This window comes from Gallus gallus, chromosome 12 (assembly GCF_016699485.2).
Source record: "Gallus gallus isolate bGalGal1 chromosome 12, bGalGal1.mat.broiler.GRCg7b, whole genome shotgun sequence".
Classification (NCBI taxonomy): Eukaryota; Metazoa; Chordata; class Aves; order Galliformes; family Phasianidae; genus Gallus; species Gallus gallus.
Window position 1 is genome coordinate 6,015,529 of NC_052543.1, and position 23,134 is coordinate 6,038,662.

The window sequence follows — 23,134 nt, forward strand, 5'->3', positions numbered from 1 at the left end:
TGTATGAAGTAATTACTGGGACTACATGAAGATATTACTTATGTTTTATTGGGCTGTGAGTATATTTTTCCTTCATCCAGAAGAAATGGGCTTCTAAGTGAAGATGTAAGGATTGTACTCGTTTTCCTTAGAAATTATTTGGCCACCGAGAACTCTAGAGAGGTGAGAGAAAATCCTTTATTTTAGGCACGTGCAAACATTACAAAGCTTGACTCTGCATCAACATCTTGCAGCCTGAGACTATAAATGAGCAGTGTCCCATTTGGAACGATTGGCTAACTCAGCTAATGGAGCACAGTTGTTAAGCTAACAACCAGAATTCAAAGAATATTATCAGGGATCCTTATCTTCCTCAGCGTTGTGCTTGTCCATGTGGACTTGCATGACTTGGTGATGCTCCATGATCTCTCAGCCACCAAGAGCCTGATGTTTCAACCCCTTGGATCCCGATTTCTTGGGTTATGACTCAGCAAGTTATTTTCCATTTGCAGCTACATCCAGATTTTTCTGGCTTTCAGTATATAGACAGTTAGTTCCTTTCTTACGTGCTCCCCCAAGAGGTTTCTATCACCACAAAGTGCTCTGTATAGATTGCATAGCCAACAGCCTCTGGTACAGAACTAAGACTGTACACCTTTTACTACATATTAGTAGGCTGACTTGAATGAGAAGCGTGGACAATAATTTTCAAAATTGAACCATCCTAATGTTATCGTTAAGCTATAATTTGATCATTGAGCAGACCATTAAGACTACTCCCCTGCTCTGATTTTCAGCTACTTCTGTTCTCCATTATCTCCTCCCTTATCTAGCCTGTACATGGATGCTGCTTTCCCAGCTCATGTTTGAGCATCAGAAAGAAAGGAAAATGAACACTTGACTCTTTACTTTTGTGTGTACAAGTAACAAACCCGGTATTTTGGAAATGTATAGCTGAAGCAGCATGTGGAGTTCTGCCTTTTTTTAATATTCTCTTTTTCTCTCTGTTTTGGATGTCTCTCCCAGTAACTGTAAAGTCTTTGTGGGAGAGATGAGGAGCCTACTCCACCCTTCGTTAGAGTTTGCCGTCTTTTCCTAAATGTTCCAAAACACGTTTAAATCACAGAGCTCTTCACAAGTCAGTCCCTTTTCTCTCTCTTCATCTCTGATTCCAAAGTAAAGTATGTTCAGGAATGCAAATTCCTTTAAAATTGGCTGCGGTCTGTAGTTTCCAAGTAGGAAGTGTAGCCAGAGTCCATTGCAGGAGACGGAGTTCCAGCTGAGAGTCAACTTGAAGCCATCTCAGGTGCTGTGTGCAGGGTGCTGAGCCTGCCCCAGTGCTGCTGCAGCACCCAGCCCTGCTTGGCTGGCCAGGATCTCAGCTCTGTACTGACTGTGTGGCCAAGCTAGAGCCTTTCCAGCTGTGTTTGTGCTTGTTTAAATCTATGTGCATGTAAAAACTTGAGAAGGAAAAGCATTGCAGCTATCTCTACAGCTCGCAGAATCCATAAAATGCTGAGTCTGCTGAAGAAATAGTTTCTGGAGAGACAGATAGAAGCTGTCGGCTAATGAAATGCTAATCAATTCACAGCATTCTTATGATTATTTCATGCTTTGAAGGAGACAGATGTTAACTTGTTGAATGTTCCCTGTAGGAAGCACTGTCATACTTGTTCCCACCGTGCCTTGTTTAGGACTTGAGTCAGCGAAGGGCTTCATTCACCACGTGGATAAGCTTTACCAGTGCCACGGAACTAAGGATTTCCTATAACATAGGCATGCTTATAGCTATTCTGCATATTCAAGGACTTTGTGCTCTCCTGTTAATAAAGATCAGATATGTCCTGTAGGCTGCCATGGGTGCTGGTCAAAACCCTATAGAGTTAAGTGAAAACATCCACCTTTGCCATAGCTTGCAGTAATAGTGACCTTATTTCAAGGTGACTTCAGGAACAGTGCTTGCAAATATACAGTAGTATCTTTTTTCTTGATGAGCAGAAAGGAGCACAACTTGCTCATTTTAATCAGCAAAAGGGAGGTGAAACAAAAAATGTGAGTTTTGTGTGTGATCTGAGAGGCGTTACTTTTTGACAAGAGGGAATTAAATTCTCTGTGTCATTGCATTTCTTTGGGTGTGTGGTGGCCAAAGGCTCCAGTGAGGACACACGGGTCTGCACCAGGGAGAGGAGGTCACTTAGGCTGGAGATGAGCAAAATGAGTCACTCAGTAGCTCCTCTGTAAAACCATAATAGCAATATCAAAAAAGGTATCCCAAATCTTTGATTTCTAAAAATCTGATGCACGTTGCATGGCAAAAGAGAAATTTCCCGTTGCACTTCCTGCTGAATTCCCCTAAAAGATCCCGAACGTCATTATTCACCCACCCAAATTAATATTTCCTCCTACATTTGTGGGGGATAAAAGGAAGTTTGTTATGTTGTTGACTGAAATATCCTGCTGAATTTCCATTGCAATAACCGCTCTGGCACAGAGTGCTTCCTGGAGAATTTAAACCTCCTTGGGGTTAATGGATCAAGGCAGAACTGTGGGTCATCAGCTCCTCCAGCCCATCATTAATCCAGGAAATGCCCTGGGCTGCCATCGTTGTTGCTGAAGTTCTTGTACAAACACTGATTGCAGAACTTCATAAAGAAAAGCCAAAGGAAATGAGAGAGCCCTTCAGAACACCATAAAATAAACAAACAATCTAATTTATAATTATAAACCTGACAACGACCAGCAAGGAGTACAGTAGGAAACCCAAATAAGGACGGCTGGAGCCCTATGACTCTTCTGCTCAGTCTAAGGATCCCTACGCACTAATTAGAAACTCAGTGGTTTCCTTACTCCTACGTTCTGAATTCTTCGGTGAGCAATCCTCAGCCGTGCTCCAAGGGAGATGGAGGGGGTGTGTTTCACGGGGAGCAGGCAGGCTCCTGAAGCACGTAATCTCACCGTATCTAACCTTCTCAAGGTGTGCAAGGCTGCTTGGCTGGGCCTGCTGTGTCTGCTGTTAATGTACTTTATTAAGTTACTTTCAAAGTTGTATTGAAAAATGTAGCGAAGAAAATGAGCTGACACCAGCAGCTGGTGATGAGTCAGTGAATGCATCTCCCTGGTTTGTTTCAGTGCTGTACTTAATAGAGATGAGCATTCAATTCACAGTGAATGGCTTCTGTGATAGACTTTATTCTTTTTTTTCTTCTTCGCATGAGTTGGTTGTGAAGAGAGAAAATTTGGCTCTTTTTGCCGCAAAATAATCTAAGAGTGCTTATGGTGAACAGTTTCTGCACAGGGTCTCCTACAGTGCAGCTCAGTGCGTATTCAAGAGTCCGTGCTGTGTGCAGGTGTACAGATCAAAGCAGGTAAAGCAGTGGTTATCTGCTTGAGGTGTTTGTTTGTTTGTTTTCCAGAACACAACTAACTGACAGCTTAAAACTGCATCATAAAAGATGAGTGACTGTGGATTTGGCCTCGTGTGACTCTTTGTAATGAGTTCCCTTGTGCCTTAGCTCTTTTCAATTGAGCTTTGCTGGCACTTTTAGGGAGCTGAACTCCAAAATAGCAAAGTAGTTTGGTTTGTCCTTGACCGCTGTTCCCAGCCCATAGGCCCCAGACCTTTCTCACTGTTACACTCTTAATAATTCATGCATCAACGTGCCTATGACTGTCCCTACAAGCACAGTGTGGGGGTTTTAATAGTTGCTTGGTGAAATAAATGGTTTTAACACACAGAAATAGGAGAGTGCATAACCTGAAATTAAAACCTAACATACACATCCGTTTGCTTCTTTATTCTTGTTTGCTTTATTTTTTTTTCCATAATTTATTTACCATTACAACCTCAGGTCAATCTGTAACTAACACACTTCCAAATGTGTTCTTCGTTACTTAATGCAGGAGTTGCAGCAGATTGAGTGATCCTACCCAAAGTGTCCTGAGTGCTCTGGCAGTCTGTCCCTGACTGCATCCCCTGATTAGTCCTACAGTTCTTAATTTTAACTTGAAATTTAAGCAGGGCTGGTGGAAATGCTGGCTTTGAAGGAAGGAGCTTACCTAGCCACAAAAAGGAACACGCAAAGAGCATGCTTTACATCAAGATAAAATTCTCTACAAATATTGCAAGAATAATCAGAACCAGGTTTTCCATAGCCCCAGCTCTTCTGAAAGCTAACAGACAGCAAAAATATACTCTGTGCAATATCTGGGGAAAAAATGTTGAGGAGGTAAACAAAGCCAAGGCTATGCTGAAGGGCGAGAAACATTATGCCTCCTTTGAGTTATTGTAGTAGCTAATTGAAGGACGATTGTGTATGAGCTGCTGCACTTTAAATTCAATGACAGAAGGATAGATCCAAATAAGTCAAATTTTTAAAGGCAGAAAGAAATTGTTTAAGTTTTTAGCTGATGAGAAAGGCTAAAGAATGTATTTAGCTGGGTTTTTTGGGACCCCTCCCCCCTTTCAACCTGGAGCTAATAAAGGGTGCTGTCATGGAAACATTAAAGACCAAACATAGTCTAAATTATCTGACCTCTGGCACAGGTAATGCAAGTTTTGACTTACTAGGATTATCCAGAACTAAAGCCAGAGGGAATATAAGGTTGCTATTCATTCACACTTTGAACAAAATCTGCCAAACAATCCTGGCTGAGGTTATGTTGATGTATGTCTGTATTGTACAGTGCATAGTAAAATGAGAACATGCAGTTTGTTTTATCCAGTTTTTCATTGTGCCTTTGGGCAGACACAACTCTTCGTATTTTGCCAAGCAAGCCAGAATAAGGAATTTATGAAAAAAGAATAATGTAGGAAACAGAGCATTTTCAGATTGAAATGGAAAGCAGATGCCTCCCAAGGAGTGAAGGCAATATAACAGGAACATGGGTGGATGGTGGGAAGGATTTCTGAAGAGACACAGGTGACTGAAGAGGAAGTAGGAAAAGGCAGAAAAATGCTTTGCTGCATGAAGTTCAAAATGAAGGCAGGTTGCTGCAAGTGTGGTGGGCATCCCTTACGTTACTGTGGTGATGGCATGGCAAATTGAGCCCAGCAGGAATGGAAGAGGATGATGGAAAAGAGAAAAGAGGGATTAGGTACTGGACTGAAGCCATGAGATGTGTGTGCAACTCTCGGCTCAGCCTATATTTTTTCTTGCAGTCTGCTTTATCCGTTATTTGCAATGAGAGGAGCCTAAGAGCCTAATGAGCACAGGTGGGCTAAACCTCCTCCCCAGCAATGAGCTAACTGAGGGTTTGGTCATGGAAACACTCAGGAGCAACGTTCATTTCAGTAAGATTTAGGGTCAAGTATGCTTCTGAACACTGAGTCACTTTGAGGAGCCTGCAGTAACCTGCACAGAATGGCCCATACGCTAATGTATCTGGGAACGGGTCCTGAAGAAAGCTTAACCAGTCCTCATGATGTAAGTGATAGTTTAGTTTCAAGTGAAAGCAGCTGGATTTGGGGCTGTGTTGTCACCCTTCCCTCCCTCCCCTATTTTTGCCAAGATACATCTTCTCCACTTTACCTTTCCTCATTAAAATGTCTTCTTAGCTGTCTCAGATAAATCAAGAGAAGAACGTACACTGCACAACCAAATGGTGAAATTCAATGAGGGAATTTAATAAAGTCTCTTAAACTATTGATAAGATAAGAAATGACAACCTATTAGGAGGGAAAGCTCGAGTGCATTCTTTTATTTATTACATCTTTAAATGAGGAAGAAGTTGGAGAGAAAAAAGTCCCACTGCAAACAGGTGTTTTTTGGTATTTGAAAAACTGCTTCAAGTTAAGCACTGTTGTCTGAAGTTCTTCATATTTACTGAAATATATGATTTTAAGTTCTTAGAAAACTATTTGATAAGGCAATACAGTGCCTTATGTCTCCTGTGCAAGCAAATAATTCTTGTGATATGTATGTACAGGTTTATAGATATCCCTTCCTGTAAAAAGGAAGATAGACATAAAGCTATAAAAATCTCAGTACTTTTTTACTTTTAATGTTAATAACAAAGAGGGAAGCAAGTCCTGAGCATTGGGTAGGCAGGAAAAGCAGCACTGTGCTTTGATCCCCTCCTCAGCCATGTGTGCTGATGTAAAGGTGATGGAAACCATTCCTGTTCTGAGCTAATGGTATTTCTGTTCTTTCTGCACTCATTTCTGGTGGGTGACAATGATTAGGGGCAATCTATCCCACCAGATGAGCTTTTGCACCAAATAAGATGTTAATAAATGCTGGTGCTGTACTCCAGTGAATCAGGAACCAGCCTTCGTGCCTTGCCACTTGGGAAGTCATGGGTGCCACTGGACAGACCCAGCAGCTGGGCTGTTCCCTTGGCCTGCTGCAGGTGATGCAGCTGGGGCTGCTTTATGCCCTCTTTGCAAATGGGCAGCTCATGCAGTTGCTTTTTGAACATTTCTTTCCAGCTTGAGAGTTATGGCTGTCAGCTTCCTGTCTGGATGATCAATGAGGTCCTTCAAAATGAAGACGTGTTCTAATTGAGTGCCTTATTTTCTGGAAGGCTCTACATCAAAATTAATCCTGGTGCACAAACTAATTTCCTTATTTCATTTGTTTCTTGTTTGTGTGAATACTATAATTTTAAGGACTATTGTTTTATATCTGCTATAGCAGCTGAATGGCATGCTTCATCATAACTACAAGTGCTCAGCTCAGTTGTGATTGTTGCCTCTTTCACACATGAGTACCTGAGTCCAGCAATTAACAGCATAAATTAAAGCCAGCGTTAGGGAGAGAGCTGCTTGGAGTCAGAGCCCACCACGTTCCTCAGCCCCTGAAATGCTGCTTGTCTCCGTGATTTGTGTTTCAGTTGGAACGTGATGCAGTCACTTTATGTAACAGAGCACTTTATTTGTGAACGATGTTAGTATTGAACTTGAGCTGTGCCTTGGATCAAATGGATGTACCCAAGCCCCTGCAATATGTATGCTTATCTGGGTCTCTCTGTTGACAAAGATTATTATCTAAGGCTCTTTAGTGTGTTATGGTTCCTACAGTTATTTTTGGTTGGGAGGGAAATCATTGCTTATTTTAAATGAATGAAATCTGGGTAATGTTAAAGCTAATAACAAAAATGTAACGTGTTGTGCTGCTCTTGAGTGGAGAGATGGATGACTTGGAGTGATAGTGAGGAAAAGCTATGAAGGTTCATCTGCCTTGTGCCGGGTAGAGAAAAAACGCAGCATTTTGATCAGGGGAATGGCAAATAAGAACGTAGTCATAGCTCAGCCAGTGAGTCTGTGCCTTTGCTGAAAGAATGGGTATCTGCATGACTGGAGTTGTTCATTGGTGCAAATGTTCTGCTAAACCCAAGTGAGAATGGAAGAAATCAGAGGTGTTAAATTGTGTTAATGCTCTGAGTGGAAATTCAGGTGAAGCTGAAATCAGTGAAACTTTGATTTAATGTCAAAAAAGCTCTGGAAAAAAAGCTGAAATATTCTTTTCCTGCTTGATCAGCCATACAGCTGGCTGATGTTTCACAATTCATGGAGCACAGTTTGTGAATGCTGGGGAATAAAATTTGGTGGGGAATGTCTCTTGAAAATCCCTTTTGTCTGCTTTACTATTCTAACAAATTTATGGTTCACTGTGCAGGGGAAAAATAATCTAGTAACCTTTAACTGTACGTTTTCCTCAGTGTAATGTTTGAGCTTTGGTGAAACTCCTTAAAAAAGCATGTCAGACTTTTCTGAATTAAAGATGTGCTTCCTTGGAAGCAGCCCATAAGAGCGGTGCGGGTATGGAAAACCTTAATGTGACCCCAAGTCAGTAGGAAGCCATCCCACTGCTTATCAGGTTGGGGCCAGGGGCTGGGACAGCATGACATTTTAAGGCACAGAGATGGATGAGTTAAAATTCTTTGGAGGGAGAAACGTTTCTGTAAATATTTGCATTAAATTATAAATGTCTCTAAAAGGCAATACACAGCGTTTTGAGATTAGGCCAAAATGTGCTTTAGTTTCATATCTTTGGAGTGATGTAGAATGATAATTGTAGAAGATAAGTTAGTAAATTGAAAACGAGCGAGGAGACACGATGCCATGTTGCAGTACGGCCTGAAATAAATTACTTCTAGTTTTTTTCCAGTGAAGAAATTCATAAATAGTAAATTATCTGTTAAGAGGTATCTTCTTAAATGACTTCATGCAGTACTGAAAATGCACACAGTATAGCAAATATCCAGGATTATGGTTTTCTCAAATGAATTTGCTTTCCATGAGAGATGCAAATCTACTTCTAAATCATGAAAGCCCCAAATAAACAAAGCTCCCATTGAACTTTTAGGTATTTTAAAGTCTGTTATACATACAGCTTAGAGTTTCCAACCAGCATTTGTGATCTTCAGTCTTGTGCGTGCATCTAGTTGTATATATTTGTTCTCGCTAATGTACAATCAAAACCTCATAAATCCATGCTAATGACTGCAAGACCTATTATGAATTATTCAGTTTTTTAAATTCTTGATTGAGATGAAATGCAATAGCTTGTTCATTTTATTATAACTGCATTCTAGATTTAATTATTCGCAAGATCATAACAAAAAGCAATATATTTTGTAAATATGACTGCTTAATAGTATGGCACTTCAATGAGGCAACCTGATATTGAATCTGTAGTGAGGAATGAGCAGCTCATTTTTATTTGAATTATAAATCAAGTAGAATGCTGCAATACAGATTAGTAATTTTGCTGTGTTTTTAAACTAGCAACACCGTAGCTATGAACATGTTATAACACTTGGTAAAATTAATGGTGTTTCCACCAGGGATTGAATTAAAACCATGTTGAAAAACTGTTCTGTAGTAATGTTTTGTAATTATCTGGTACCAGCTGTGTTTTCTGCCTACTCTGAGTGCAGATATCCTCTTTCTCATGTCATATAGCAATTCTCACATGTAACACAGCTTTCAAAGCTCCTAAGGACAGCATGGATTTGGGTTTGGGTTGTCTCTCCCCCTAGGCCTTCAAGAAAACAAGGTAAAACTTACAGAAATGTGAGATGCAGCCCTGTTTCCCCCTCAACGCTCAGGATCAGTGCACAGGAATTTTTATATATCCTCAAAAAATATCCTCACTTCTCCTTGTAAACACATGGGATGTCATGGTTGGAGTTTGTGGGCACAAAAAGCACAGGTTTCTTTTTCCTGGGAGAACAGCCCTGCCTCTTGTCCATTGTTAAAACTCTACTGCGTTTTCTGTTGGTTGATTCACTGCCAAAACATACCAAAGGCACTGAAGGGCTGGGCGATAGGTGGCACAATGTTTGCTGCTCTGGGCCATGAGATTACTGCTGTTCCATCCATTGGAGTTAGAGGTAAAAAAGTTATTTTCCACGGACCATTTTCCTTTCTCATTGGAAACTGTAATAGAAAAATGGAAATATTTTTACCCCAAACCCAAGAAGTGCAGATTGGGATCACTTACTGTCCCCATCTGCCCACTAGTGGGCTCCTTGTTGGAAGCGAAGTTCTGGGGCCCCACTGCTCAGCAGAAGCAGAGCACCAGGCAGCAGCCGTGCAGAGCCCCCTCACCTCCACAGGCAGCTCAGGTTCAGCCCTGAGCTCCTCTCATCCTGCCCATCCTTGGTGCTGTGGAATAGGCATACGGCGAGCCCATCCCCAGTGGGGCTTCATCTGGCAACTGGGGTGCTCAGAGCTGCTCCACTCCATTGTGCTCAGGGCTGTTAGGACACAGCTACAGTGTGTGCAAACTGAACCCCATGGGCATCAAAGCATGCCAGAGGAAATGCAACTTGCTCATTTTTCTCCCACAAGATCTCAGTCAGTAATAAAACATGCATGCTTTCTTTTTCTTTCTCATTTTTTTTTTTTCCCCTTTAGTTACAGTTTTCTAAAGTGGTTTTCTCATAAACACACGTTGTGATAGCAAGCATCATATTTTGAATATATATTTAATTTTTCTAATTGCTTCTTCTAAAGTAAGCCATGCTGGTGATGAGAACTTAACAGTTTCCAAAATGTAATACTGTCTCCTAAATTAACTGCAGCAAGTACAAAGGAACAGTTCATCATTGAGGAGTTTTCTATTATTTGCAGATGTACCAAATTTCTTAATGTTGAGGATAGCACTACACATCATTTAAACTCCTTTATCTTGATATCCAGTGACCATTTAGCTCTATAAGATTATACATAAAGTTCTACTGTTGTCTGAAATGAAATAACTTCTATGAATGTGACAGCAGAAATGTTCTGGTAGTGTAGGCTGTCTCTGCTTTCTGAACTGAGCACCATGGATTCCCAGATGTTTTGAATTCTAACCAGTTCAGCAAACAATTATAGTTGTGTTAGATTTATATATATATATATATATTTGTATTCATATGGTTTGATACAACATACCACATGCAGACAAAAGAGAGGATTCATCTAACTTCAACGAATCTGGCCTATTGGAGAGGTTGCCACCTAACATAAATGCAGGAGGAGGGCGTTCTCTATTAGGATGGATAGCAGCAGAGGTGTTCTGTGAGCCCGAATGCAATTCCCTATTCCCTAATAAGATCAACACAGTGCAAGTCCAGTCTAGTTGAGTCTGTTTTCCAACTCTTTAGTTTTGTTGGCGAGTAGATCAGAGAGCAGATTATCTTCAGCAGTGCCAGTCTGTAGCAGGGGCATTTTTCCCCAAGCCCTGGTAGAGAAAGAGGCCTGCCCTGCTACTGTAGGCAGAACTGATTCGGGAGAGATTTTACTTAAAAAGAGGCTGAGGAATGACCTTGGAATTCCATTGTTCTGCAGTGTGGGTTGCTGGGTGTTGGTCAGGGAGTGATGTGGAGCTACATAAGGTCCATTGCGTCCACACATCTACATCTCAACTTGAGGTACAGCTTCAGGGTGCTTTTGTCTTGGTTCCTCTTCATGGTAACAATCCAAGCCAGAGACAGGCCTGAGAGGGTTAATAACATGCACAAAATGTTCCTTATCTCCATATAAATGGATTTTAAAGGAACTGGAGCACTTCAGATGGAAGGGAGCAGGCACTGCTCCAACTCGTCAGCACGGTGCCACTGCCTCTGAGTCTGAAGCACTGTCTTTATTATGTGTGCCGACATGTATATCAATACTGTGAAATCACAGCCCTGAAGCATTTATAGTACAGCTCCTATCTATCTGAAAGGAATCACTTAACTGTATGCTTGCCCAACAGTGTATAACTGCTCCCAAAGTTTGGGATCTGGTAGGTGGGAAGCAGGGCCATGTGCTCCAAATTGGAGCTGGCCAAACAACATTTTTCTGTTTATTTTTTCAAAAGCATCAGAGATTGGGTTGCCTACTGAGTAGTTATGTCTTCTATTTAAAACTGTCTCGTTTCTCTAATGCTACACTGAAAGACATGAGCAGGTGATCATTCCATCAAGGTACTGCTGTGTTGTCTCTCTGTCATTTGTCGTGTTTCTGGGGCAGAGGGCTGGTGATTCCATATCTGCCACTAGTAGAATGAATTTACAAGATATGATATATAACTAAGTACACTGTGTACTACTAAAATATCTCTTGCAGTAGTATGCATGCAATTCCAGCCTGTTAAGAATTATTATGATAATGGCCATTGGCCAAGTTATTCTTCTGCAGTGGGGAGGGTTACACTGTTGTAAAACTGAAGATTAAAATCCAGTCCAGTGGATTTTAGTGTAGATAGTACTAATGTTACATTTCCACATAAGAATGAATGCAAGTTTCTATTTTAAATAACTTGGATTTCTGTCTTCTAAGAACACAGCTGAGTACATTTGGCTTGAGCTTGGATACTCCAAGGTTGAATAAGGTCAAATTCCGTTGATTCAAAAGGAGTCAATGAGCAGACAGCCACTTGCTGAGAACTCTGTTTCCTTTCCTCACTAATATCATATAATTCTGTGATATTTTAAAAAGAAATTATTTTGCATATGATCAAATAAAATGTGTAAAAATCCTGACCAGTTGTTATTTAAAATATCTTCTCAACTAAGAAAGCAGAGCCAAACGTGATACATTCCACACCAAATATTCACTGTGTATGTTTTGCACAGGTTCTACAAAGGAACTGATTGAGAGCTGCTGTGGAGCTGGACAGCAGTGGGCTATAGACAACGGGGAGTGCACAGAAACTCCTATCAGTGGAGTGGATGGTGATATTTGCAGGTACGTAAGTCAAAGCCAATCATGTAGTATTGATGTAGAGAGCAGCCCTTTGGAATAAATAGATGGTTATTCAGTTAATGGAATGTCCAAGAGACTGGGAACTGTTTTATTTTTGATGTAAGTTATTGGTAGACTGCAACATACCATGGTAAAATAGGAAGAAGGTTTTCCTCCTCCCTTTCCTCAAAATCCAATCAGAGCAAAAGCCTTTTAATAAGGTTTCTTCTTCCTCTCACTTTAGCAGAGCACATATTTTTGTTTCCAAGTTCTATGCACATCTGTGGAGTTGCAGATAAATAGAAGAGCAAAGTATCTAAACATGTTTGTATTCCATTTGGCAAGTGCTAAAGGCAGCGATTATCTGTATGGTTAAATGATGTGTTTACTGTCCAGTTTGAATGGCTGCTGCTTGAGAAGCCTTGATAATGCTGCTGGTATCAGTAGCATCTGGTCTGAGCAAGGGTGCCAGGCTTGAACTCATGAAGAAAAGGAGGATGGGTACAAAGTAACAGGGCAATGTATTACACTAGCTGCGGTTCATCCATCTCTTGTTCTTCCCCTTGCCACTAAAACATGATTCAGGGAGAGCTGACTGCAAAGCTATCTGGGACTCCAAAGATCCAACATAAGCAGGTGGATTCCTCTAAGAGTGATCCCAGTGCTCTCAGCATTAAAGAAGTTTGGCATAATCTTTTTTTAATCAAAATATATATCACTGCACCTTCGTGAAGTTCCTGGGAGATTAAAATCCCCCCCACTGGGAGCTGACATGACATAACCCATTCTCACCAACTGTCTACAGAGTAAAGATAGATTAAAAAATTCCAGCCTCAGCCCAAGTAAGTGCAAATCCAATACATTAATGAGTTGCACCTGCACATCTGAGGCTGAGTTTAGATGAAAAAGTCAGATCCTAAATGTTTCAGTCCCTGTGAATCCCTGGGATTTAAAAGAATATGCGAGCAGAAGTTCATTTGTTTTACTTCAGAATTTCTGTTCTGTCCCAGTTTTAAAGATTTAAGAAACACCTCTAAATATCCTGTTTAAAGGTACATTTAATGTGGAGAAGTATTTGAAAAACTTGAAAGCACGGAGGAATCTTGCTGCTCTCATTAGAAACTGTGCCAGCACACAGAGCTGCTCACCATGCACATATCTATATGCCCAGTGTACCATCTTGTGTGCCAGAATCCCTGCAAGTAGCACAAGCTCCTGAGCTGCCACTAACTCAGTTAGTTCTTAAACCTACAGTTTAAAAAGCAGACAACAGATACTAATTGCAGGAATTAGTCACTGTTCTTCCAGGATAGTTGGTATCTAAAGCTGGATTTTATAGGTGACCTCAGTGCACTGAAGGATGAATTTTTCCACGTGGGGTCTTCACATGGCAAAAACGTAAATGTTGAAGCTACTTGTTGATGTATCTCGATGGCTCTGGACATTTTCTATTCACGTCCTGACTTGGCTCATCTCTGTGTAGGTGAACAACACTAACTGCAGAGTGGGAAATGTGTTAATTGGAATTGATGAAGGTGAGCCTTTAGAAGCGTTCAGGCTAGGATTAGCAAACAGCTTGAAAGCAGGCAGGTTGGGGGCAAGTGATGTGTAAAGTGCAATGCCCCACTTCCTCTGAGCAGAAGAACGTGAGGTGTTTCTCAGTCGTGCACACGCTGATATCTTTTGATCTGCATCAAGGTTTTATACAAAACCCCATTGCACAGTGTTGTGAATTTCATGGTCTTTCCATTTTACCCAGAACTCATAAATGTCATGCAGTAAAACAAACATTTCTTATCTGAAATCTTTATTTTATGTGATTTCTCTGTTTTCTTTGATGATACAGACAACACTGGTGCTGTTAAACAGTGGGAAGTAATTATGTAGGAATGTAGATGTTTGTTGTAACTGGGATTACAAGGAAAGAGTTGAAAGAGTAGAAATTCATCTAGATGAATGAGCTTAAAATAGGCAAGTTACAGGAAACCCTGGGACAGTGATAGCCAGATCTAAAATTACTCACAGAGCGTGCACCACTGGCTGTATTAAGGACAGGATGTCAGCCTGGATGAAATGTCATCTGACCCCATTTAGTTGTTTTTATCTCACGATTGCAGTGTGTTATCAGAGCAGAGCAATGTTTGTTTGTGTGGTACTAGCATCAGCTGAACGGGTCGTGATTTTGCTGACCCCCTTCATTGCAGTTAGCCACTCATATCAGTTTAATACAGTGGCATTGCTGCACCAGTAAGCTGTAATAGGTAAGTGACTTGTTCTTGAATGTATTTGGGGTAATAACCATTCATAGCTCAAAAACATACATATATTTCTCTAGCTGGCACTTAATACTAGATTAGAAAGCAAAGCATGTGGTGGTGGTAATCCCCTTCCTGTAATCAAACTCAAACCACCACCTCCTGGTTACGCTTCTCTTATGGAATCCAGAATAAACATATGGACATAAAGCAGGCAAACCAACCGCTGGCATTCTGAAAGTAGCCAAGTGTCTGTCACCAGTTGGTTCCAGCTGGAACAAAAGATATGGCTTTCTTTTTTATTATTTTTTTAAACTTTTTATTAAACCATTAGTTTGAAAGCTCTGAATTGGAAACACTTAGACAGAACAGCTTTTGTTTCCAAGGATGACAGTATTTTGTAAGAGTGATAATAGTATCTGACTGACAAAAATTGTTTGCTTGCAAGTATTTCTCTTGCAGGGCCATTGCTTTGCTTTGAGGGACTGGTTGTTGGAATTTGTAAACCTTTCATTCATCACTATGAGGGTACCCCATAAGGCAGTGTGCCTTGTGACTCTGCATCAGCAACAGGCAGACATCCATGTTGTTCCTGGGAAAACTACCCAATTCCTTCATACTACCAAATCTGCCCAAAAACAGGAGTCTGCCCTAACCTCAGTGTAACCTACCAAGGACACTGACTGTAGCTTGCAGATCCCAGTTCTCACTTTTCCTATCGTGGAACCCTTTGCTGTCACGGGACCAGACAGGCATCCCTCCTGCAGTGCCAGTCTGCATGGTGTGTGGGTCAATGGGCTGATACAGGGAGCAAAGCCAAAGGAAAAGTGTGATCATTTTGTCTCCCCTTTTGTATGTGAATGAAAAAAAACAGATATCTCTCTGATGGGGGGTGGAAAATCCACTGTAGATTTTAAAATAGTCTCTGGCAAAGAACATCTATTAAATTTCATCTGGGAATTTGTTGTTTGTGATTCAAATCTGTTTCATTTTGACCTTCAGTGAATCTTGTTACAGTGTTTGATTAAAGAGCATTATACATGGGAAATTTAGGTTCTCAGTCCTTAATACTGTCCAGAGCTTCTGTCCTGTGGCTGTTGAAGAGGTGTGTGCAGGTGCATTTTCCTTTCCCTGAATTTTAGAGAAAAAAAGTTTCTGTTTTCTTTTCCGAAACCTTCTGAAGGCCCCTGAGAAGGGGGTGAGGGACTGTTGCATAAGTATGAGATGAAAGGTATGTTGATGGCCAGACTTTGAGAGACAGTGACCTCAACACTTGACCTTATGAGCCTTGATCAGTGTGTCTTTTTATTAGAAAGGAGAAAAAATATATCCTGCAAAGCTCAGTGGTATAAGCTGTACTATATTAATACTGACATCTATGTCAATGAGGCATTGAATGTGTGGAATGTATTGTGAATCCAGTAGCTCTGGGTTTTTTTGCATCTCTTCCTGATGTCCTCTGAATGTCAGTGAACATTTGCCCTCTGTGATCCCTTGCAGAATTGCTCAGAAGCAGTGTTGCATCTCCACCGTCAAGGAGAACAGCTGCCTGGCTGGCATGATTGCTGCAAAGGAGGGAGATGCGTGTGGACCAGAGGAAAGCGATACCTGTGGAGGATCCTCATATAAGGTGAGCTGCAATACTGCTTCTGGAGATCTTGTTCTGAATATGAGCTGACTTCATTTCATGCATTTAGCAGTAACTTCTTCATGCGTTATTATGGAGCTCAGTAACCTATAAAGTTGCAGGAGTGAGGCAGAGGAATTATGCAGAACAACAGGTTTTTGGCTGTTAGTATTGAGGTTTCAATTGCCTCATGATGCAGCCCCTGTTAGAACTTCGTGGTAATGTTGATATGAACCACATTCATCTCTATTTTTAAGGTTTAACTTGCTCTATTACTTGTGCCTCGTGTCTCTGCAAATAGCTGAAAAGACCATTTGGGTTTTTATGGTGGTGGAAGACGTTAGAAAATGACAGGGCAAAACTCAATCGAAGATGTAATGGGAAAACCCATTATTGAACAGTTTGCTTGGGTACAATATTGAATTGCAGCCTCATTTCTCACTTAAACAAAATGATGGACTAGATGAACAAGTGCTTTAGATGATGATGGAAGCTTTTGTTCGTAAGCAATGGCAGACCATTAACCAGCGATTCAAATCACAAATCACAAGCCACAGCCTCAGCTTGCATAAATGAAATTTGCTTTATGAGAATCACTGGAGCCAAACCAATTTAAACCAGTTTGAAGATTCAGCATCTTGCTTGTCTTGTTTTTACCAGAAGGTTACATTTCAGAATTCATTTCACTCTGATAATAATTTACACAGCTATATCTAAGTCTAAGTGCAGCTTCTGTTGTCTCAGCAGGAAACTCATTAGTTCTGTCTGTTCTTGTACGCTGGTGATTCTTGTGGATAACTGCTCACTGGAAAAGCAAAATGCATGAGCACCTTCTCCAGAGTTTAAAGTTTAATTAGTTTTGCCAATTTGTCATTTTCAAAACTACTGTCTAGTTGAGCCTGGAGTCTACCATTAGCATGCAAAGAGAATTTCTGCATTTGGAAGCAGACAAAATAATTCTGAAGTGTGATGGAATTATTAGGTTTTCACCAAGGGTCTTTTGCATGCCAGAGTTTTCGTATATGCAGAGCGTAGGGCGTGCGGTAAGTCTTATTGCACGTGCCATTCCTCTGGAGTGAGTGAGAAGAGAAAACTTCATCGTTCCTGTTTTGGCTGAAGCAAGTCACAAAATATCCTCATGGAACAGCCCCTTGTGTCGGCCCCAGTGTAATGTTTTCAGGGCTTTTACTTCCAGGTTATAAACATGTGGGAGCGGAGCAAGTTGGAATGAAACAACGGTTCTCAAGATATGATTCTCAATGTCAGGGAATGAATAGTTGTATCTGTTGTTAAGTGAGCTGTAGCATTGTGGTGAAATCCCAAAGTTGGGTAACAGAAAGTCAAAGCTGCTCAAGTTTTTGAGTTTTGGAAGAAACTTTTTGGTGCATATATTTTTCTACTGGAAAATGAGACGTTTGTATTCAGCCGGAAAATATGTGAACCCAAAAGTGTATGACTGATTTAGTACCCTCTGTGATGCCTGCACATGGGATAACTGTGAATCAGAACTCTCTAAAAAAAAACACATCTTTTTCATGGCAAAAAATTACAACATTTTACAACACTTTGTTGAAATATATATTGTGTGTAACTCCTTTTATTTTGGATATGGAAGTTGAAATACATATACGAAAACTAAATGTATTTACAGAAAGCAGAATTTTGAATGGAGTTGAATGTGGGGATTCTGGATGAAGATGGGGTTTTTCTTAATTTCTAGCATGACCATAGCTTATAATAGATTTTTTTTAAGTGATTAATTTGGACATATGGTTTACTCCCTTTAGTGTCAAAAAGTAATTTAGCATCCTCAGGAGCTGTGCTGCAAACTTCTCACAAACACATTGGAGTGCAGATGTCAGTCTGATCTTGGGGAAAAAAGCCAAATCTTCAGGGGAGTGCAAGTCTGCAAACTGAACAGTGAATAACTTCTGCTATCTGCAGTGTTTGGGAAGCCTTCAGAATAAAAATCATGGGCATAAAGCATGAGCTGTTTTCAAGGGACACACGGTGTGTGTGAAATGCCCAAGGAACTCTAAAGCTGCAGTGTTTGACTGTTGAAGAAAGTGACTCAGCAGAAGAGCTTCTGCAGATCACGCTGCTGGCGAGCAAGTTTTCCTGTCTCCTTGGTGGAGACAGACTTTGTTTTAATGTGGATGCCAATCTAGGATTGTTAATCATGAAACATGATTCTTTTCCATTCCCTTACCGCGCCCAACCCTTACAACAGCGCTTTTCTTACTTGCTCTCCTCAAGTCAGAGATCTCTCTCTTGGGAAGGGAGAGCTTAGTTCAGTTTCTTCTGTTCAGCCCTTGGACTTTCCGTTGACATAGCTAACTGGTGCCAGTTTGAGTTATGGCCTTCATTTTATGTGTCTGACGCCTGCTCAGAGACTGAATATTTGAATAGGCTGAAATCACTTCTCTTGGTTCATAGAGGCGCTTGGAGTTTAGCTGCAAACTGTAAATGAGCGCTGCTGAGCTGGGTGTGTTGATTAGCAGAAGTGCTGCAGAGGGAAAGAGCCTGAATTTTATAACTATTCAATCAGAGTGAAGGCATCTTAAATGTCTGTGTTAGGGATGTCAGGACACTTCCATTTAAATCCAGACAAACATGTTCAATTCACGTATCACCTCTGTATGTCTCTGTAGCAGACAATTCCTCAGCTTCCTTGCTTGCTTAAGGATCCACTGTGCATACAGGATGGACTTTTTCAAGCACATATGGGGTTTGATATAAATTGTCTAATACTTTTCTGGCCTAAATGTGCAGTAGGCTTATATATGCTGGAGTGAAGCACAAGGCTGTTTTTGTCTGCAGCCTGCAGCAGCAGAAGCCACGGGAGAGACTGCATTCAAGAGGTGCCTCATTGCATCAGCCTAGCAGTGGAACTGCTGCTTTGGATTCACTCAGAAAATAAATGGAAGGCAAATAGGTCATAAAATACTTCCTGGCCTTTCTCTGGGCATTGCTTTGGTGGGATGGGGACCGGGACTGTCAGGTAATTAAAGGTCACAGTGCGTCTGCAGGGCAGTGTGCTGTAGAGGAAACAGTGTCACTGACAGAGCTCAGGGGCTGCTGCTGCTCCTCGTGTCTGTCTATGCAAGGTGTGTACAGTTCTTTCACATTGCCTCAAGCAACAGGCCAGCTTTCGAGATCTAATGCAAAGATGTATGGATCTGTATTATTTTGCTTCTAATATACTGTAAACAAAGCAATGGCTACATGCAAGACCTGGAAAAAGGCAATCTGTAGCGCTGCTACATCCTTCCATGCAGAGTGGCTGAAATTGGTGTAACAGCAAGACTTTGTGAGTATCTTAATTGTGACTGACCCACTTGTGCAAGAATGGCAAAAAAAAGAACAAGTAAAGCTTTGATATTTGCAACCTAAGTGCTTTTCCAGATGTTCCACTGTTAAAGAAAGTGAAGATCAGTTCCAGGTGTGTGTGTGGGCTCTTCCCTGAAGCAGACTTTATGAAACCCTTGTTACTAATGATCTCTTTCTTTTCCAGCAATGCTGTGATTGCTGCAATCTGGGCCTGCGATTAAGGAGTGAGGGGAAAACCTGTGAGTCCAACATAAATCTGGGCTACCCCTGCAGCCACGTGATGCTGTCCTGCTGTGAAGGCGGAGATCACTTCATCCATCCAGAAATTAAAAAGCATCCTGAACCTTCGCCAACTGCAACACCTGAGAAGAGTAAGTGTCCATTTTTAACCTGAAGACATTGCAAATACAGGCTCCACTTCGGGCTGCCATATGGGGAGGTGCTGGAAATAGTAATGCTGTAGCAGCACAGTTGCCTTTCCTCTCAGACCAAGTATAGAGTGACTTGTTCTTAAAAATTGTTTTGAAGTAGAAAAAGATATGTAGATGTTTCTGATCCTCAAAACATAGCTTCCCTTTAGTGCTATATTCCCCCAGAACTGCACAGTGCAGAGACCTGCTGCACATCAAATGGAAGTGCTGCTGCTTCTGGGTGACATGCAGAGTGTAACGTGAAGACCAGCTGGGTGCAACCTGTATGGTAGCTTTTTCTTTTTTTTTTTTTTTGCTTTTTTTTTAATCTTAAAGATCTTTTCAGACCACTGGTGGACAGGAAGCCACCAATCCTTTTTGCAGAAGCTGTCCTGAAAGCTTTTGTGTGAAAGGAACTATGAGTTTTTTCCAGACAAAGTAGTCCCATCCATTATGATAGCAATGAAACCTCCAGGGAGCAGATTTCCTACTGTGCTACTGAACATCACAGGAGCTGTCCTGGTGCACACACTGGAGAAGTCCCAAAGCACTGCAAGTTTTGTTTGTTCTTTCAACATGTGAATTTAGCAATGCTGAAGAGCTAAGTCAAATCCCTGCAGCAAACGAGGCATGACAAAGGAAGCATGACAAACATGGAGTTGAAACAGCTATGCTTCCTCCCTGAGCCCAAGGTCACGCTCCTTCCAACATCACTCTGCAGCCACCTGTCATGCATGAATTGCTTTGTAACCTCCCGGATAGGCTAGGGTTCACATTTTGTCCATTCTCGTCTCATGAGATAAATGGTGCTGTTCTTTTTATTTCTCTTGTCAAAATAAGTAATGATTTATTTCCACTTAGCAGAGATTTCACTGAGCGATGAAATTCACGTGTATGTGTTTAAGACAAGCTGACTGTGAAACTCACTGGAGAATTCATTTTAATATCACAGAGTCTTGCCAAACTTGGTCAAGAGATGAAAGATGGCGAGTGCTTTTGCCAGTGTGCAAAAACAGTAGATAAGATGTCATTTTTCAGTGGGCCCCAGAATATTTGTAATGCTAGCTGCAGAATTAGCTAATAAATCAATAGGTATTGGTGTTGAAAAGTTTCCAGACTAACTGGTTAACCTTTGCTCCTGAAATTAAAGAAATATCAGTGTGGTTCCACAGTGGAGGCAGTTCAGATGGGACTTCAGTGTGGTACAAGTATTACAAATGGTGATAGCAGTGGTGTTTGTTAGGGTAAAAGGGGAGCTTGTGGCCTCCCAACATCAGCCTTTTTCTCTGTGGCTCCTGTGAAATGTCTGTCCGTACATCTCTACTGAAAGAGACAGTGGACATTCAACACTGGTCTTATCTTCAGGATGGATGCATTTTCTCCTAACTATCTATAGTATAGTAACTAACTTTTGGGTAGATTTTACTATATCTGGAGTTTGCATGAACAAACTCTCCATACTGTACAGACCTAATGCCAGAGCACTTGTTAGAGAACCAGCATGTTTTGTTCTGTGTTAGTTTCAGAGACAGAAGATCACAATGAAGCTTTGTCCATCAGTAATGAAGCCGAACTGTCAAATAACCTGCCTGGAGATGACCTGGATGAATGTCTTCTGTATGGTGGGGAACTCTGTCAGCATTTGTGTATAAACACTGTGGGGTCCTACAAGTGTTCATGTTTCCCAGAATTTACTTTGCAAGAAGATGGGACCAGCTGCTCTCCAGGTGAGGAGCGTGAGCAGGAAACACTGTGAATAATGGTGGCTTTCTGCTGCCTTTACTGATCTGCCAAGCTTTCTTTTTTAATCTTCTTTGTAGATGGTGAAGTTTTTACCAGGGATATTTTCCCTGGAAATTGTGCTGGTTGAAGATGTCAAGAAAAACAACACCCTAGGAAACTTAGATTGTGTTTCATTTTTGGTGTATCTGTGGCATAATATCAGGGTGGGCATTTGATGTGTTCAGAGCAAGACTGTTTCCACTTTTAGACAAGGAACTGTGAAGATTGTTAATAGAATATCTTTTCTCCTCAGAGTCATTTTCTATTTCACAGTTAGCTTTCCTTTAGACAAACTTTATTCGCTTCAGACGCACAGCATTACTTCCCGAGCTTCAATTTTTATATTAAATCATTAAAATCTTTCAGTGATACAAAATCCAAATATGTCTATTGTAGAGGAAGTCATGAAAAGAGCATTTATTGTGTAGTAATTGTATTGATGTCTGGTTTCTCCAATGGCCAGATTTCAAATCAGATAACCCCAAAAGCTGAAACCTTAGATTAGTTACAAGTGTTTTCAATTACTTAACAAGCAAAAGAAGTGTTGCTATCCTATGACAAAATTCCTCAGACTTCAAATTCTTTCTGCCCAAGCCAAATAATGGGCATTCATTATGTCATTCTTCTCAACATGATGTTACAGCACTTACATCAATAATGTGTTTGACAGCGTTTCTGCAGCAGCTGTCTGCTCTGTTATGTGTATTAAAATTCTGGGGAAAGAGTCTGATCCAAAAGAGGTAAAGAAAGTGGTTCTTATTTTAGTTCTGCAAAATTTGGCTTGATCCACCTGGAGCATATCTGTGTTTTTTGTTTTACTTTGCTTTGCTTCTCTCATTACTAACTCCATTGAAATGCAGATTTGGGTTAATCTTGTATCTGAGGAGCCAGTATTCTTGGCAGACCTGCAAGACTGCAGTGCTTATGGCTGTGCCAAGAGATGTTGAGGGGTTTACAAACCTCAGCTGCGACAGAGAGTTGAGACACACGGGTAGAGGACTGTGAATGACACAGCTGAGATGCATGGGAAGAGTGAAGCATAGAAGGGTTGCTACTGTCATCATGTCGTGTTGAGTCCGATTAAAGGCTGGGCAAGGGAGATGGCAGGGCACTTCCCTCACTAAAGCATTCTGCTCTTCCTGGCGGTCTGGCATTCTGGCCTTTTGCCCCTCATCATTCCCCTGTGTATGTGCACACATGTCATGTTCTGAGTGTGGAGAGCTTCATCAGACATCTTTAAATCTCACACTGCTGTCCTGCGGATAGATACCATGCTTTGTGTTTCTACCTGATCCAGTGCCTTGTGGCATTTGGATATGCCATAATCATGTGTTTTTCATTGGCCTTTCTTGTATTGTGACCCATTACGTGTCTGTGGTTTGTTTTATTTGTGATAAAATCACTCTTCCCCACCCAAAACTTGTACAGCAATTGCACTTATTCGTTTACTGTTGTCATTGTTTGTTGGGTTGTGCTTTTCTCTGGGTGATGAGAAGCATGGATTTAAGTTTACATTTTGATGATATTTAGAAACTGGATTACTCTTAACAATGTAACAGAGCTTCTTTAAAATAATAATTAAAAAAATGAA

The 23,134-nt window shown here is 41.0% G+C and overlaps 1 protein-coding gene across 10 annotated transcripts in view; it reads left to right on the forward strand.

Annotated features, from left to right (window-relative positions):
* The window catches only part of FBLN2 (fibulin 2), a 115,374-nt gene that overhangs the window by 69,507 nt on the left and 22,733 nt on the right, over nt 1-23,134 (forward strand). For all 10 annotated transcript variants that reach the window (XM_040646675.1, XM_015293442.4, XM_015293443.4 and 7 more), the window contains 4 exons: nt 12,031-12,142; nt 15,895-16,024; nt 19,536-19,722; nt 21,282-21,488. In XM_040646675.1, the coding sequence (XP_040502609.1) occupies nt 12,031-12,142; nt 15,895-16,024; nt 19,536-19,722; nt 21,282-21,488 (636 nt within the window). The remainder of the gene's footprint in view (nt 1-12,030; nt 12,143-15,894; nt 16,025-19,535; nt 19,723-21,281; nt 21,489-23,134) is intronic.